Source organism: Phoca vitulina, unplaced genomic scaffold (assembly GCF_004348235.1).
Source record: "Phoca vitulina isolate PV1807 unplaced genomic scaffold, GSC_HSeal_1.0 scaffold17, whole genome shotgun sequence".
In the NCBI taxonomy this organism is placed as follows: Eukaryota; Metazoa; Chordata; class Mammalia; order Carnivora; family Phocidae; genus Phoca; species Phoca vitulina.
This window is the reverse complement of record NW_022589720.1, coordinates 1,141,618-1,156,586: the sequence shown is the minus strand read 5'-3', so window position 1 is coordinate 1,156,586 and position 14,969 is coordinate 1,141,618. Positions and strand designations below refer to the sequence as shown.

General features: G+C 56.1%; 2 protein-coding genes across 2 annotated transcripts; one reads left to right on the top strand and one right to left on the bottom strand.

Moving 5' to 3' along the window:
- Positions 1–2,882: 2,882 nt before the first annotated feature.
- NDUFS6 (NADH:ubiquinone oxidoreductase subunit S6) lies at positions 2,883–12,674 on the bottom strand. The gene is made up of 4 exons (XM_032415414.1): positions 12,463–12,674; positions 11,726–11,779; positions 3,846–3,968; positions 2,883–3,051 (listed from the first exon to the last, which is right to left on the bottom strand). The coding sequence occupies exons 1-4, from the start codon at positions 12,637–12,639 to the stop codon at positions 2,986–2,988; spliced, it is 420 nt and encodes a 139-aa protein (XP_032271305.1). The 5' UTR covers positions 12,640–12,674; the 3' UTR covers positions 2,883–2,985.
- A 1,669-nt stretch (positions 12,675–14,343) lies between these two features.
- MRPL36 (mitochondrial ribosomal protein L36) lies at positions 14,344–14,667 on the top strand. The gene has a single exon (XM_032415176.1). The coding sequence runs from the start codon at positions 14,344–14,346 to the stop codon at positions 14,665–14,667; it is 324 nt and encodes a 107-aa protein (XP_032271067.1).
- Positions 14,668–14,969: the final 302 nt, after the last annotated feature.

The window sequence follows — 14,969 nt, the reverse complement described above, 5'->3', positions numbered from 1 at the left end:
CAAAATGTTTTACTAGAGACGAACATAATCGCTTCATAATTGTAAGAGGTTCAATTCAGTGAAAAGGCCATTTTCAGTCTGAGGAAACGAACGGCAGAGCCCCAGACGTCCTTCTTTAAAAAGGGAAACAAGAAAGAAGAGATAGAACTTGGTGGAGGAGCACCCGAACCCACATCTGGGGGCAGCTCCCACCGGCCACGCCGCACCGGCCCGAGGGTGTCAGCCCCGGCAAGCCAGGGCGCTCAGAGCAGCCAGCCATGAGATGGACCGTCAAGCAAGTCTCAACCAACAGATTTCAAAGGATGGAATCACACAGAACATGTTCTCAGACTAGGCTACAAATTGCTAAGAGCAGAATATTCCCATCTACTTGGCCACTAATAATTACACACTTATATTTAGAACTGAAGAGTAATGACAAACCATGAGACTATGGACTCTGAGAAACAAACTGAGGGTTCTAGAGGGGAGGGGGTCGGGGGGATGGGTTAGCCCGGTGATGGGTATTGGGGAGGGCACGTTCTGCATGGAGCACTGGGTGTTATGCACAAACAATGAATCATGGAACACTACATCAAAAACTAATGATGTAATGTATGGTGATTAACATAACAATAAAAAACTTTAAAAAAATAAAACTGAAGAGTAATGAAAATACAACCCATCAAAACGAGGGGGTGTGGCTAAAGCAGAGATTAGGGTGAACTTCATAGCATTAAATACTCATGAGAAGAGGAATGCTGAAATTTAACACAGTAAAACCACCACCTCGAGAAGTTAGGAGAACTTCAAAATAAACAGCAAGAACATAGAAATCAAAGGTAATGGACAGAAGTTAAGCAAACAAAAACCAAAAATACAGCCAAGCAGATGGACAAACCAAAGACTGCTAAGGGGTCAATGAACCTCTGAAGAGATGCAGCCAGAAAAAAACCCAAAAAGGCACACTAACCCCTCAGGAGGGGAAGCCAATGCAGATTGTGAAGCGCCGACGAGATGTCAAGAAAGCACTCTCAACAGCTTTATGCCAGGACCTGTGAAAATCTAGGTAAAACGGCTAGACGTCAAGAAAAAAAATACAAGGCACCAAAACTGGCTCAAGGAGAAACGTGAATGCGCTAGCAGCTCACAGGAAATCAAACCTTCCTGCCACAGCACCAGGCCCGCAGGACTCTCTTGAGCACCCCCGTCAGTCAGTCATTGCAATCTTGCGCCTTCTCTTCCAGAGAGCCGAGAACCTGAGGGCTCCCCACCCAGCTCCAGGGGCGCAAACCCTGACACCAAGACCCAGGACAGAGAAAAGGAAATGCTCAAAAAGCCTCATCCAAGCCTAAACGTAGATGCGGAGGCCCCAAACCACATGAGGCCCCATAGGAAAAGGATTCCAGACCAGGAGCAAGTGGGGCCTCTCCAGGCAAAGGAATGGTTTCACTTTAGAAAATCAGAGTAATTCACAATGTCACATATTTAATGGAAAAAGCATCACCCTCCAACAGATGGAGAAAGCGTTTGGTAGAACTCCACATGCACTCAAGTTTAAAATCATGGCCAACAGGACAGAAGGCCCATCTGCAACCAGCAACTCGGCCAGGGGACCCCCCCCACGGGTGTCCCGGCTCTCTGCCGCCCTCCAGCCCCCGCAGGTCCAGGCATGTGCTGGTCAGGGCTGCTCCCCTGGCAGGCCCCATGCCACTCAGATGCAGCTCAGACAGGGCTCTGTAGCTCCTAGACACCAAGGCCACGTGATGTCCCTCCTGTGTTCATCCTGCTCCTGACCAGACCGCCAGCCCCTTCCAGCTCCCCCCACACTGACCCCGGGGTCACTTGGCCCCTTTCCCCCACCCTACGCCCCTCCTCTGACGCTAGCTCAGAGGCACTTCTGCTGGAAGAGCCTCATGAGGACCCACTGTGCGCCCCCAAGTGTGTCCAGAGTGTGAACTGGGGCGCACAATCGGCAGGCCTCACCCACCACCTCCCCTTGCCCCCGAGGCCTGCACTGGCCCCACAAGGGGTCCAGGAGGGGCTCTGCACTCTCCGTGCCCATGAACCATTCCCCTCAGGATGGGTGACTGTTCTAGGCTAGTGATGCTCTTCACTGTCTCCAGCTCCTAGGAATGAAAAGTTGCATGTCGTTCTGATAACGCCTCCATCAGGTAATCTGTTCTTTCATCTGGAAGCTCAAGTAGTTTTCTCTAGACCCTATAGTTTGGAGCTTACAATTCTTTAGAATCAGAATATCCGTAGCTGTGTCCTCACCAGTCTTGCTGGGATGTTGGCGTGGCCCGTGCAGGTTTCCCTTCAGCTCCCTTCCCTCCTTGGGTTAAGAGCGCCTCACCTCGTGTTGCCCCATCACTGCCTCCTCCTAGACCCCACGTACCGCGTGTCAGGGCTCGCGGGCATTCTACCCAGCCTCCTTTCCCTTCCCTCCAAAGTCCTACTGTTACTCTTCTGTTACCTTACTGCTCTGTTAACTACACAGGTTACCCTGAATCTGGCCTGCATGGGACTGTTAATACAGATGCTTCCCAGGCTTTAAGATTCTGCATTTCACCCGAAACAAGAGGACAGAAGGGAAGTGTCACTGCAGGTAAGCGGTAGGGGGGTGGGGAGCACATGCTTTCGGAGCACGGAAGCCTGAGCCCAGCGCCAGCCCCTGGGGGAGCCTTAAGCTTGATGAACCCCCACTCTGCAGAATCAGAGCAGTCCTTCTCCCCCCCCCCCCCTCCCTGAGCCACCCCGTCTGGGTTGCCCCGGCCCAGGGCCGCCGGCCCAAGGGCTGCCACCCGCCCCGGAGGGGGACCCCACTTTGGTCTGCACCTGTAAGTGCACCTTCATTTTCCAACGTCAGTTCTCTGAAAAAAACAAGCACGTGGCTCGCCATCCAGGATGACAACACCGTTTATTCGGCACCGGCAAGAGGCTCTGTTGTACGTTCCCGCCGGGCAGCCCGCACGCATGGCCCCCGGGACCACGATGTACGTCGTGCTAGTGATGCTGATGTCTGAACTGCAGTCCACAGTAGCCACACGTCCCCGTCTTTGTTTCCTTGTCCTGAAAGGATTCGAGAAGAAAGATCTCACATTTCCATATTCTGCTTCCATCTAAACACGTTTAGACATGAGACAGGAAAGTGTGCACAGAACTTGAAATACAATCTCAACTAGACACGGCTGAAATCCTGAGGTCGCGCCAGAACTGAGAACCGTCGCGGCACCGGGCCCGGGTCTGACACTCGCTGGCAGCCGCGGGCGGTGGCCTGAACCCCGGCTCCAGCCCCAGAACACATGGTCATCTCAAAGGACCGCCGCAAGGACAAGTCTTCCGGCCTTAGCTCAGTGCCCGTCTACTCCCCTGGCCCAGGAGGGCCGAGGTTTCACCCTGAGCCCAGAATTCAACGGCCTGGAGCAGGTGGAGCGCTGCGCAGAGGCCTGCCACCCCCCAGGCCGGGGTCTGGTCCGGGCACGCTCAGGCCACCAGCAGACGGGGCGCTTGGGTGCCGCTGACCTCTCGCCCCTGCGTTCACGCCGCGGCACGCCTGAGCCTCAGCCCCTGCTTGCCCCTCTGCTCGAACATCCCGGGCCCTCCCCTCTCCAAGGCTCTGTGGGTGCAGACTCCAAAAGGAGGTTCCAGGAAGACCGAGCCCATGTGTGTGGAAGGAATTGGACAGTCCGTGCTGGTAACACTGAGTATGTCCCAGAGCACCGCACGGCACGTCCCAGGGGAAAGGGTGCCCTTCACGCAGTCCCTACTGCGTGGTCTGTAGGAAAGGTCAGAGCCAGCACTGCAAGGGGCCACACGCAACGGGACAGCTTAGACTAGGGCAGCAAGGACAGGTGACACGGTACCAGGTTTATGTACACTTTCGGGTGGCCGAGAGCCCCCCCGCCGCCGTCACACGCAATCACACGATCTCCAACCTCACTCACGGGCTGCTCAGCTATCAAATCGATGGCGAAGTTTTCATTCACCTGGAATAAGATGGAAAGAAAAACTCATGTAGCCAAGTACAAGAGCTGGATAACTTCCTGGAATTTAAGCTTATGTAGACAATGCCCCCCCGACTCCCAGGTCCTACCAGCACAGGCACATTCCGTACGTTCTCGTCTGTTATTGCTGCGGATCTTCAAATGACACACATAATACACGCATACACACGCACACGTAACTTTCCATTTGGATACAATTTCACACTTACAGAAACCGTGCAGACACCGGACTACACACACTCCTCCCTGGTCTGTACCTAATGCGCAGACCAGACCCCTCGCACTGTACCGCGGCTTTAGCACCGGCTCTGCTCCCGGACCCATGCCTCGCTCCGCCTGCTGGGACACGTGAGGAGGAGTGACACGGAGACGGGCGCCCAGGGCTGACTGTCCCCGCCAGCAGAGGCCCCTCCGCGGTCACAGGGGCAAGGAAGCTCTGGCAGACGCCCACGGCCACGTCCACACCTAACAGGACAATACGGGACAACCCGGGACACTGGAGGGACGACGGGGTTGCAACTGCAGGGACTGAAACCCAACAAATATGCTGAAATCTGTGATTTCGCAGATTTTAAAATCCAATAAATACCTCGCCATAGGGAATGACCTCATTTTAAAAACTGGTAAACAAAAGGCAAGAATAGATATTCCTACTTCCTTCAGGCTAACCAAAGTGCCTTTCCGCAAGTGGGAAGCCGGCATCGCCCTCAACCCCGTGCGGAGACGCTCGGCCACCGCCCGGGACCCCGCACCACGCCTCGACGGAAGCGCCCTAAGCCGCCACGCAGTAACCTCAGCACAGAGGACCCGAGTCGGACCTGACGAGTCGGACCTGACGGAGCTGCCACAGCCAACCCCGTTCCACACCCCAGGAACGACGGCACCAAACCCCACGAAGGGCCCAGCTGTGGGCGACTCCACAGGAGAAAATGATCCGGGTCCTTTGACAGGTGAGTTCCAAGGAGGTAAAGGGAGAGCTTGTATGTGTCTGGGGGGAGGGGGCGACACCTAAAAGTTAAAAGAAACATAGACACTTCAGCAACTGCAGCGCATGAAGCTTACCTGTATTGAGTCAAAAAATTTTTTTACTATGACACAATCAAGAATATTTACCGCCCATTAAAGATCCCTGTAATCTCCAGTGTGATACTGATGCTCTAGTCACGTTAGCACCTCCCGGGGATCCGTACGCACGGGGGAACCCGATGCAACGGAACCACGTCGGCGACCTGCTTCAAGATGGCTGGCGTTGGCGGGGAGCAGGGTGTGGGTGGATCCGAGCAGAAACCAGCACGGCCGCCTTGGGAAGTCTCCTGGTTGGTAACCGCTGGATCAGAATGGGCTCACAGGATGACCATGATTCTATCCCCTCCACTTCGTGGACTCTGTTTTGTTAAACAGCAATTCAAACATCCTGGCTGGGCAAATAATGTGTCTTACAACGAGCTACTGTGGCAAAGGGGACCCAGGCCAGGAGACCTGTCTCGCTTGTATGTGACCTGCCGTGAGCCAGGCACTCAGAGGCCATCTCTGGCCAAGGCCAAGGAGACCAAGCTCCTGAGGCTGGGCAAGCTGGGAAAGTAAAGCATCCGTGTGTGCATGTGCGTGTGTGGAGGGAAAGGCCCCCAACGTGCCCCACAGCACAGTTATGGAGCCGACTCCCGTGTCCCACCACGGGGGGCCAGCCCACACCACAGGCTGCAGCTTCCCGCCCCGGATAGCCACGCAAATCCAGGAAGGACATCCAGAGGCGTTTCCCTGCTCCAACAGTCTGTGCTCCCCAAAGCCGTCCGCAGCAATCAGTCATGCTCTGACCACGCTCTCAGCCGTCAGCAGAGAGAGCTTTGTGTCCCACACTCGGGCTCCCAAGGAGCAGCTCGCTTGATGGCACCTCAGACCTAGGGTCACCATCAACCCACCCAGGGTGGAAAACAACGGCAAGACCACATCTGGGAAGGCACCCGCTTCTGGAAGCTGGAGGGTCATCTGACTGCAGCACACGGTACGGGATGAATGCCATCAGAGGGGGAACGTCGCACTTCCTGGCAGACGTCCCTGCAGCTACGACGGGGAGTGACGCCGCGTGCAAACAAGACAGGAAGCAGAGGCTACACACAGAGAAGTAAGGGCTGCCCAGGCTACTCTGCCATCTGCTTGGTGAGAGCGAACCTCAGCGCTGTGCGTACCTAACAGTGAGAACTGCCGTGCGGGGCAGTCCCGGCCACCGGGGCCCGGCTGGGTGCCCGCCCTGCGTGCCCAGAGCCCCACCTCCACGGAGAGGCCCCATCTTAGAGAAGACTAGGAAACAAGGATCGGGCATGGATCAATCTTTACAAATAAAGGGGGGCTGGGACATCTGAATTTTAATAAAACCTGGAAATAAGTTAGAAAGGCACAGTCAACCTAAGTGCACGGTTTTTCTAAAGCCAGCAGACTCCATCCAGAGGACACGCGACCCAGCGTGGCCCAGCCCCTTACTCTTCCGCAGAAACAGATGGCCTCGCCTGCCATCAACACAGAGGACGCCCCAGACCCACAGAACGTGGACATTCTGGGAAAATTTAATTACTTTTAAAAAGGTTTCTAGCTACAGACCATGATTTTGTGAAGCTGTATTCCCACAGACACAGCGGGAGGATACTGGGAAGTAGGGCTACATTAGAGGCGACAGGCTGCACGCGCCACACGGCCGGGCAGGGAGGCCGGGCTGTCCCACAGGCCCCTCCAAGCACAGTGGCCCCTACAGACGGCCCGGCCGCTCCCCTTACACCCGAACCTTACGTGGGCTGCGGACGGAGGGAAGTCCCGCTCCCCTCTGCTGCACACAGAGCCACACATCACACAAATGAAGCCTCAGGGTGTAACACAGGACGGCGTCTACCTAAGTGACAAACCCCCGGGCCCCATCACGGCAGTCAGACCGTCAGCTCCCACGGGAAGGGCAGCTGACACCCGAGACTGACACAGGACTGCCCCTGTCACTCAGCTGCAGGGTGACCCTGACCTTCCACGATGAACGTCTCGTTCCCGGGGTTCGGTTCAACCGCAGGCGTATGAAAAGCCCGGGAGCCAGCAGGTGTCCAGCAGCCAACTGCAGGTGACAGCTCAGGGCTCCGTCTCGCCGCCCTCACCGAGGAAGGCCGTAGAGCATCACCAGACCGCGCGAGGGCACGAACGCAGACACACGTCACAGCGCCCCACGCTCTTGCCTCGGCCGTCGGCACAGTGGGTTTCAGGCGGACGGAGCCACACGCCCCAAACTGCGCCATGGCTCTAGACTGTCCTTGACGCACCACCAACGTAACGAATGGGAAATTACCCTTTTATGTATCTCTTGATGGCCAACTGATTCGGGCATGAAGATACTTAGGTTCAACTTCGTTTGTCAGTAAGCTGTTATGTTATTCTAACTCGTGGTTTTGGAAGTGACAGTTCTTACGGAAAGTTTAATCCATCAAACTGAGATCAAATCCATTAAAAGTACAACATAAAATACAGGACTATACAAAATAGTATTAAAACTACACAAAAAGGAAGAATAATCCTAGTTGAGTAACCAACGTTCTGTAAGGTGCTAACCCTGTTTATGGAAATTTACAGAATTAAAATAAAGTAAAAGCCCAATTATTTAGACTATCAGGTATCTTTAATAATAATACCACATTTATACTTAGCTGAACATACGTGTATATACACACTACTATAATTTTTCAATCACAATAAAAACTGCGGTTTTCATCCAAATTAATTTGTAACACAAATTTGGAGAAAATGCTCAAAAATACCTCCTAGGCTTTTTGTACGGCAGTGTTCGCAGGTGCTCTGGAGGGAGAGGACAAGCACGGACACAGGGAACCGCCAAAGCGAGAGAGGAAGGCACAGACCCCGAGGCTCAGCGCCGCCAGGGCCACCAGCGTCTGAACCTTGGGCTTCAGGAACTCAGTTTCAAGGACTCCCCCTGGATCCGAGGGGTAAACAGACTTCTGACAGTCCACGCCCCCCAGGGAAGCCAAAGGTCTGTGGCTCCTAATCACCCGAAGATTTATTTAAAACGCACATGCCTTTACCCCACTCTCACGGCAGACAGGATGTACTTGGGAAGGGAAACGCAGAAGACAAAGTGCCCAGGAAATGCCGAAGAGCCTGCCACCGCGAACACAACTCCCCAGTCTCCAAATACGCCTTAAAAGGCATGTGCTTGCTCCTTCCAGAAGACAAGCAGACAGACACAGGAAACCATCCTCGTTAAACCCTTCACAGACCAGCGAGGAGGCGGGCCTTGAAAAGAAAGTCCGTGGGGAATTCTACTGCGTGAGTCGCTAAGCACAGGGCTGCAAACTGGGCGGGGGGGTGGGGGGGACTGTGGGCGCAGAGGAGGGAACCCCACCTGGAGGGAGCGACCCCGAGCTCCACTGCCGCTCAGCAGGAGCCATCTCTCCAAATGTGGGCGGGGCGGCCCCTGGCACTAAGCCGCGCCTGCTGCCCCCTGCCTGCACCTGAAGCACAGGGACCCTCCTCCCAATCCCCGGGGCAGCACTGCATCCCGCTGGCTCGTTCAGCCTTCTCGAACCTTCCAGACACGCGTGTGTGCACGTGCACGTGCGCATACGTGTACCTTCGCGTCACGACGGTTCCGATGGCTGTGTGCTAGGTGCCGCGTCAGACGCCAGCCAGCAGGGAATGAGACGCTCAGGGTCGCACTCTGCTCCCCATCCTGGCTAACACCCGAGAAGCTTTCTAAAGCTTCTGCCTGGGGAGCGTGGGCCACCTCAGCGGAGAAGTCCCTTCACCAGGCGAGTGGTCTGCTCTGCCACGTCCCAGGAGAAGCAAGGCCGCACGAGCTAATGGCTAGCAAGCCCTTCAAGGACACTCTTCACTCCTGGGTGGGCCCCGAAACCACCGGGCACACACCTGGTCCGCAAGCTCCTCTCTCCAGCACTCGCAGCTCCCGCTTCCCATCCCCAACATCCCCAGACTCTTCTGAGGTGGACAAGCTTCATGTTCTTGCAACAAACACAGCAGGTCACATGGACATCGGCACCACAGGGACCACCCCTCAGGTCGGTGGTGGGTGGCACCTTCAAGTTGCTACTGAAGAACAAAGGGGCCCAGCGGGGGAGACCGAGTCATAACCAGACTCGCCTGCCAGCCGTGGGGGGGGGGGGGGGGGATCTAAGACGGGCAGGAAATGTCCAGGGCACCCTCCCTCGGATGGATGCCCACTCCGGGCAGCGGGGGTCACCAGCCCCACAGCTGGCGAGGGTATTCCTACTGGGGCAGAGCATCACTGCAGAAAGTGGAGGGCAGGGGGGAGCTGTACTCAATGGACCTCGGCCTCCCAGTGTCCTGGGCTCTCTGCCTAATTGTGCATCTTTAAAACCTACAAATGATGCCTGCCCCAGTCACAGTAACCCAGCAGCAATAGAATAAGGCACGTGCTTGCTGATGGCTCCCTGGGGCGGGGGGGTTCTCTAGCGGCTTGTCTGCTCGGACCCGGCACCCTCAGCCCGGTGAGGTCAGCGACTGAGGCAGGCAGTGCTTGGGGGCTGCACAGATCCGGACGCGGTCAGACAGAGCGACCTGGAGCCATGCTCGAAACCAGATGAGTACACCCAGCTGCGAGGTGACACAGACAGCACCGCTACTGTTCTCACTGTTGTCCCCATCACTGCCACTGCCCACTGTGGTCGCTTGTCCACACGAGCTCTTCCACTAGAGGACAGGAAACGTGTGCCTTTTCGTTTGATGCGTATGACCACAAAGTCAATGAAACTATTTCTGTAACTTCAGACGAATATCTGCTCAGTTCCAGCCCTCTGCCTCACGGAGGACCATGGCAGGCCTGGCTTCTGTCCCCTCCTTGAGGGGTGGGAGCTGGGTGGCCTGTTCTTCAGCACGTGAGTGTCCCCTCTTGGGAAGATCCCGTCACAGGCTCACACGGATTCCTTTGCAGACTATCAGGCATGTCTGGTCAGGAGTGGCCAAGAGCCACACACAGATACTTTCCATTTTTCTCAGCAAAGGCCAGCTCAGCTATCTAGCTTCCCGTTCTCCTTGTTCTTCAGATTAAGCTGAGATTCGGTGGATTTCTTAAAATACAACTAACCAAAACTAGAGAGACAGTAAGACCCATGGTTGTCAGAGGTTGGTGGGAGGAAAGGATGAATAGGTGGAGCACAATACATTTTTAGGGCAGGGAAACTACTCTGTGTGATACTGTAACAGTGAACACATGACATGAGTTTGTCACAACCCACAGAACGTACACCACAAAGAGTGAACCCCAACATAAACTGCGGACTTGAGCTCGTATCAACATCCATCAAGTGTTCAAAGTAATCACTCATAACAAACGCAGCACCCTAACGCAAGATGTTAGTAACGGGCTGCCTGGCAGAAGGTGGGCATAGGGGAACCCTCTGCACATCATGTCCAAGTTTTCAGTACACGTAAAAGTCTTCTAAAACAATGTCTTTGGGAAACCCAAACCGTTTTACAGTACTACTAAATGCCAAATTTTTGTCATAAGAGAATGAAAGCCAGAGGACAACTCATTTACTGACATGCCTTGCACCTTTACAACTTGAAAATTTGCCCCCAGGACACTCACGATGTCAAACAGGAAAAGGCCACAGAGACCCGGAGCCAGGATGGGTTCCGGACCTGGGTGAGCGGACACCTTCAGCTCTGCCTCCTCTGTTCACACTTCACTGGCTTCGCTAATTCTGATTTTGTTCGGTTGGTTTTGGTTTTAAGTTGCTCCCCTTGCCCCTGCTAAGGCAGTCAGAAACCAGAGGCCACACAGAGTCTCTAGCAGAGAGGAGCTTGGGACAGACTCAGGTGCTTGCTAAAGCATCAGAGTTGCTGAGCTAGGGAGCTGGGGGCCAGGTTGCAGGGGCGACCCTGAGGCTTCAGGACCCATCTGCTCCCCACCTCCCCCCCAGCCACTGAACTCTGTCTCCACCAGCCTGCTCCTACCCCCGACACCCACAAGGCAGAAATGGAAGTAGAAAATGAGAATTTAAGAATGAACTATGTAACCAAGATCAGAGGGGAGGGGAAACACAACTTAAGACACTGAGGAGTAAGAAGAAGGCTGACTGAGGGAAGGAGGGGCTCAAGGGGACTATGGAGGACAAAAGGACTCAGAAATGGAAGACCACCCGAACCAACGTGCACGAAGACTGGGGATCTGGCAGCGCGGGTGAGAGAGGAATTAGGAAGAGCACAGGCTCCTGTAGGTGGAGGACACCACTATCAGCATCCTCTCTCCTGCAGTCATGGTGGGACACACCCAATCAGGGCAGGACAGTCCTCCTGCCAGGTTCAGCTCGGGAGTGTCAGTCCCTGTAAGAACACAACCTCGTCTGTTTGGCAGGAAATAGGAGAAAAATACCCCAAAAGGTGACTGAAAGAGTAATTTTTAAAAGTTGATGTGACTTCCTTTAATCTGAGGGTCCCAGGGGTATAAGGCACAGAAATGAAGAAAAAAGAAAAAGACCACTCCCATTTATACGTAAACCCAGACTACACTTACAAGATGTCATCTTATATATTTCAGAAGGAAACGAAACAAAACAAATGTAGACACGTAGACATTTCTAAGAAATGCAGAATTCCAGAGCTTCTCGGGGGCTCACAATCTGAGAATTTAAGGCTATATATTAACTTTCACTTCTCATTGCTTCTATAAAGGTTTTATGAAAGCCTACCTCTCTTTTACTAGATCTCTCGCTTACCTCTTTCTGACGACCCACAAACCGAATTTTCCTATAGTCTTTATCATCATAAACCTGGAAAAAAAAAAAAGACCATGTATTATTTTTGCAGCCTAATTCTGAAAGAAGTCACTTAATATCAATAGTAAACATTACAGGAAAGTGTTTTTCTGAACATTGCGGCCATTCGGGATCAAACACAGGAGCGACAAAGGATGGCTGTGTAACAGGGGCGTATTCCGGCAAGACGCCTAAGGCGAGAAGGGGCAACACCGTGAATGGCAAGGTAGCAAGGTGGAGCTGGAAAGGGCAGAGACGAATGGGGCAGAGGAGCGGCCCCCCGACTTCCTTCCCCGGGTGGCAGTTCAAAGCCCTACTGGCGACACTGGGATAACATGGGTTCCTCAGTCACCTCCCGGCCTCTGACTACAGTTTAACACCGTCTTGGCGTTTCAGACGAGATGTGACGAGTACCACTGAGCGCGGCCCAAGTACGAGTCGGGCGGCAGGCTCCACTCTGGAGCGGGCGGAAGCCGAGGACCGGTACGCCCTCACTGCCCCGCCTGTCGGAGCCTGAGACCCGACACTCCTCGACCCTAGCCTGAACCGGGGCTGGCACCGGATTCGGCCTGCGAGACACGGCGCGAAGCCGCCGCGTCCCCGGGAACCCTGCCCACCGGCCAGCGCGTCCCCCGGCCGCAGGCACCGGAGGCACGGGGAGCCGAGATGGAGGGCGGCCTCCACGCTGCGGCAGTTACCTGCCCGGTGTGCGTAATCTTCTCCCCGGTCGGCGACGTCCGCACCGCCAAACACCTGGCGCCCCGGGGCAGGCTCAGCGCCGCCGTGCCGCTCCGGCCCAGCAGCCGGCAGAAGGTCACTGCCGCCGCCATGTTGTGGGCTGACCCCTGACCCGGCGCACCGACACGCTGACGCATGCGCACAGCTTCGCAGGGCCCTCGCGGCCGGGATTTAGAGCGCTTTGGAGAGTCGCGCAGGCGCGGTACGCGCGGGCTAGTGCAGCCCTGCAGGTGCCGCGGCTGGGCTGGGGCTCAGTTAGAAAAAGGCGGGAGATTTTACGCGCAACGTTAGCACTTAGCAGCTGTTGGGTGATTCCTACCTGGGGTGGGACAGGGGAGGATGGAAAATGAAGGTGCACTTTTCACATTCGATGGTAATAATCATGGGGGGGTTACACAGAGAATGTTTTTATTGGTGAAGGGTCCTTGCCTAGAGCGAACTGTAAGTCCTTCACGTTGCGCAGTGCGCACTTCTGTGTGGCCACGGGGACAGCATGTTTTGGGATTTCTGCAGCAGAGCTCCATTGAAGCAACCAGTAAAGCACAATCAATGTCATCCCCCATGCAGATCAGCCCCGAAGGCCCCCTGCTCTAGAGCACACCTGGGCAGACTCCGGCTCGCTGTCCCGGCGCTTCCCTCCCCGAACTGCCTACCGGTTAATAGACCGGTCAGGAGGGTCAGTCACGCGGGGCCAGCGCCCAGATGGACAAGGGCGGTGGGTATGGGGGGTAGACTCAGAGCTGGGGTGACCCCCCAGGAGCTGAATGCACCCACAGCCTGGACTCCAGGAGGTGGAGGTGATGAGAGACTAGATGCACTGAAAACCTCTCGGAACGGAAGGATGCCCACAGACGGGTCCCCACAGGCAGGCCCGAAGCTCACCCGGGCAGGTGTCGTGGTGGGGCGTGCCGGTGGACCGTCGTCAGCAGGTCGCCTTCGTGCACGGACAGCAGATGGGTGGGTTCGCGACACATACACGGAACTGCAGGTGTACTGAGTTCGTCGTGGGCTCTGGCGGTGGGTAGATGCGGGCTCGCCGGAATCTTTCAGCTTTTATTGGAATGTTTCATAATAAAAGGTTGGAGGGGGAAAAAAAGATATTTAACTGCAACTAGTTAGGACGACTGCTTATCTCCACTGCTGCCCTGAGCCGTGCCTCCTTTCCCCCAGGATGTCCACTGAATACAAACAGTGAGTTCTTCTAGATTTTGTTTTGACTTCGGTATTCGTCTGTTTTCTAAAAATGTCTAGTTGGTTGTGATTTCTTTTGCATTCTAGATATCTATTTCCGTTCCCATTTTGACATTCTCCAAAATCATTGGCACCCTGTGGCGGGAAGGTGTCCCAGGTGGAGGTCACAGGCGCGCTGGAGACTCCGCCTCGGCGCCCGGCACCTTGGGGGTGGCCACGTGATCCTGCCGCCATCTTTCTTTCTGGCGGACACTCCGGGCGGCGGCGTCCCCGCCCCATTGCGCAGGCGCTTGCGAGGCGCACTGCCGGCCGCCGTGGTCGCCTTCTCAGGTCAGGGGTTCCGGAGGTCGCGAGGGGCGGGGGGCCGGGGAGGCAGCTGGTGCGGGCCTCCAGGGTCCCTGGGTGCGCCACGGCCTCAGGCCCTCCGCGCCCCGGACCCTGCCGCCGAGAAGGGCCGCCTACGTGCTGTCCCCTGCCGGCGGGCACGTCCGGGGCCGGCGCTTCCTGCCGCGTCCCCGGCCCTCAGAGACCCCCGGGGCCGGGGCTGCCGCGTGCGGGCGGAGGGGCGGGGGTGGGGCCTGTGGGCAAAGCTCTGCCTCGCGCGCGAGGACTTAAGGACCGCTCTTCTGTCCCCCTAGACTCGGCGCAGCATGGCGTCCGTGCTTGTGACGAGGCTGCTGGCGTGCGCCCTGAGCCCCCTGCTCCGTCGCAGGCCGCCCCCGGCGGCGCCCCGCGCGCTCTCCACTCTCCTGCCCGGACCCCTGCGCATTGCAGGCGCCGCTGGTGCGAAGCCCGGGGCGTGGGGGCCCGCGGGGCTGCGCGGCCACCTGCTGCCCGGCCTGCGGCTTGCCCTGGGGTTCAAGACCAAGGGCGTCATCAAGGAGCGCTGCAGGGACTGCTACCGGGTGAAGAGGCGCGGGCGCTGGTTCATCTACTGCAAGACGAACCCAAAGCACAAGCAGAGACAGATGTAGGGCCGTCACCAAAAGAACGTGCAGAACTGCGCCACTTCCTTGCGGAAAGGGCCCTCCTGCCGAAAGAAAAATAAAATGTAAACACTGCCTCATCTTTGCCGGCCCTCAGGTCTTCTTGGCCCGACCGCCAGGGCACTCACCTGCTGTGCAGCCCTGGCCCGTCAGCTAGACGAGCAGATCCCCGAATGGGAAGCGCATCCTCTGCTTCTGCGCACGCTGTGTGTGCTCAGGCTGGAGGGCGGCAGGTAAGGCACAGGGAGAGCTGACCTTGCCCCGAGGTCGGACTGCAACCCCGCTAGGGA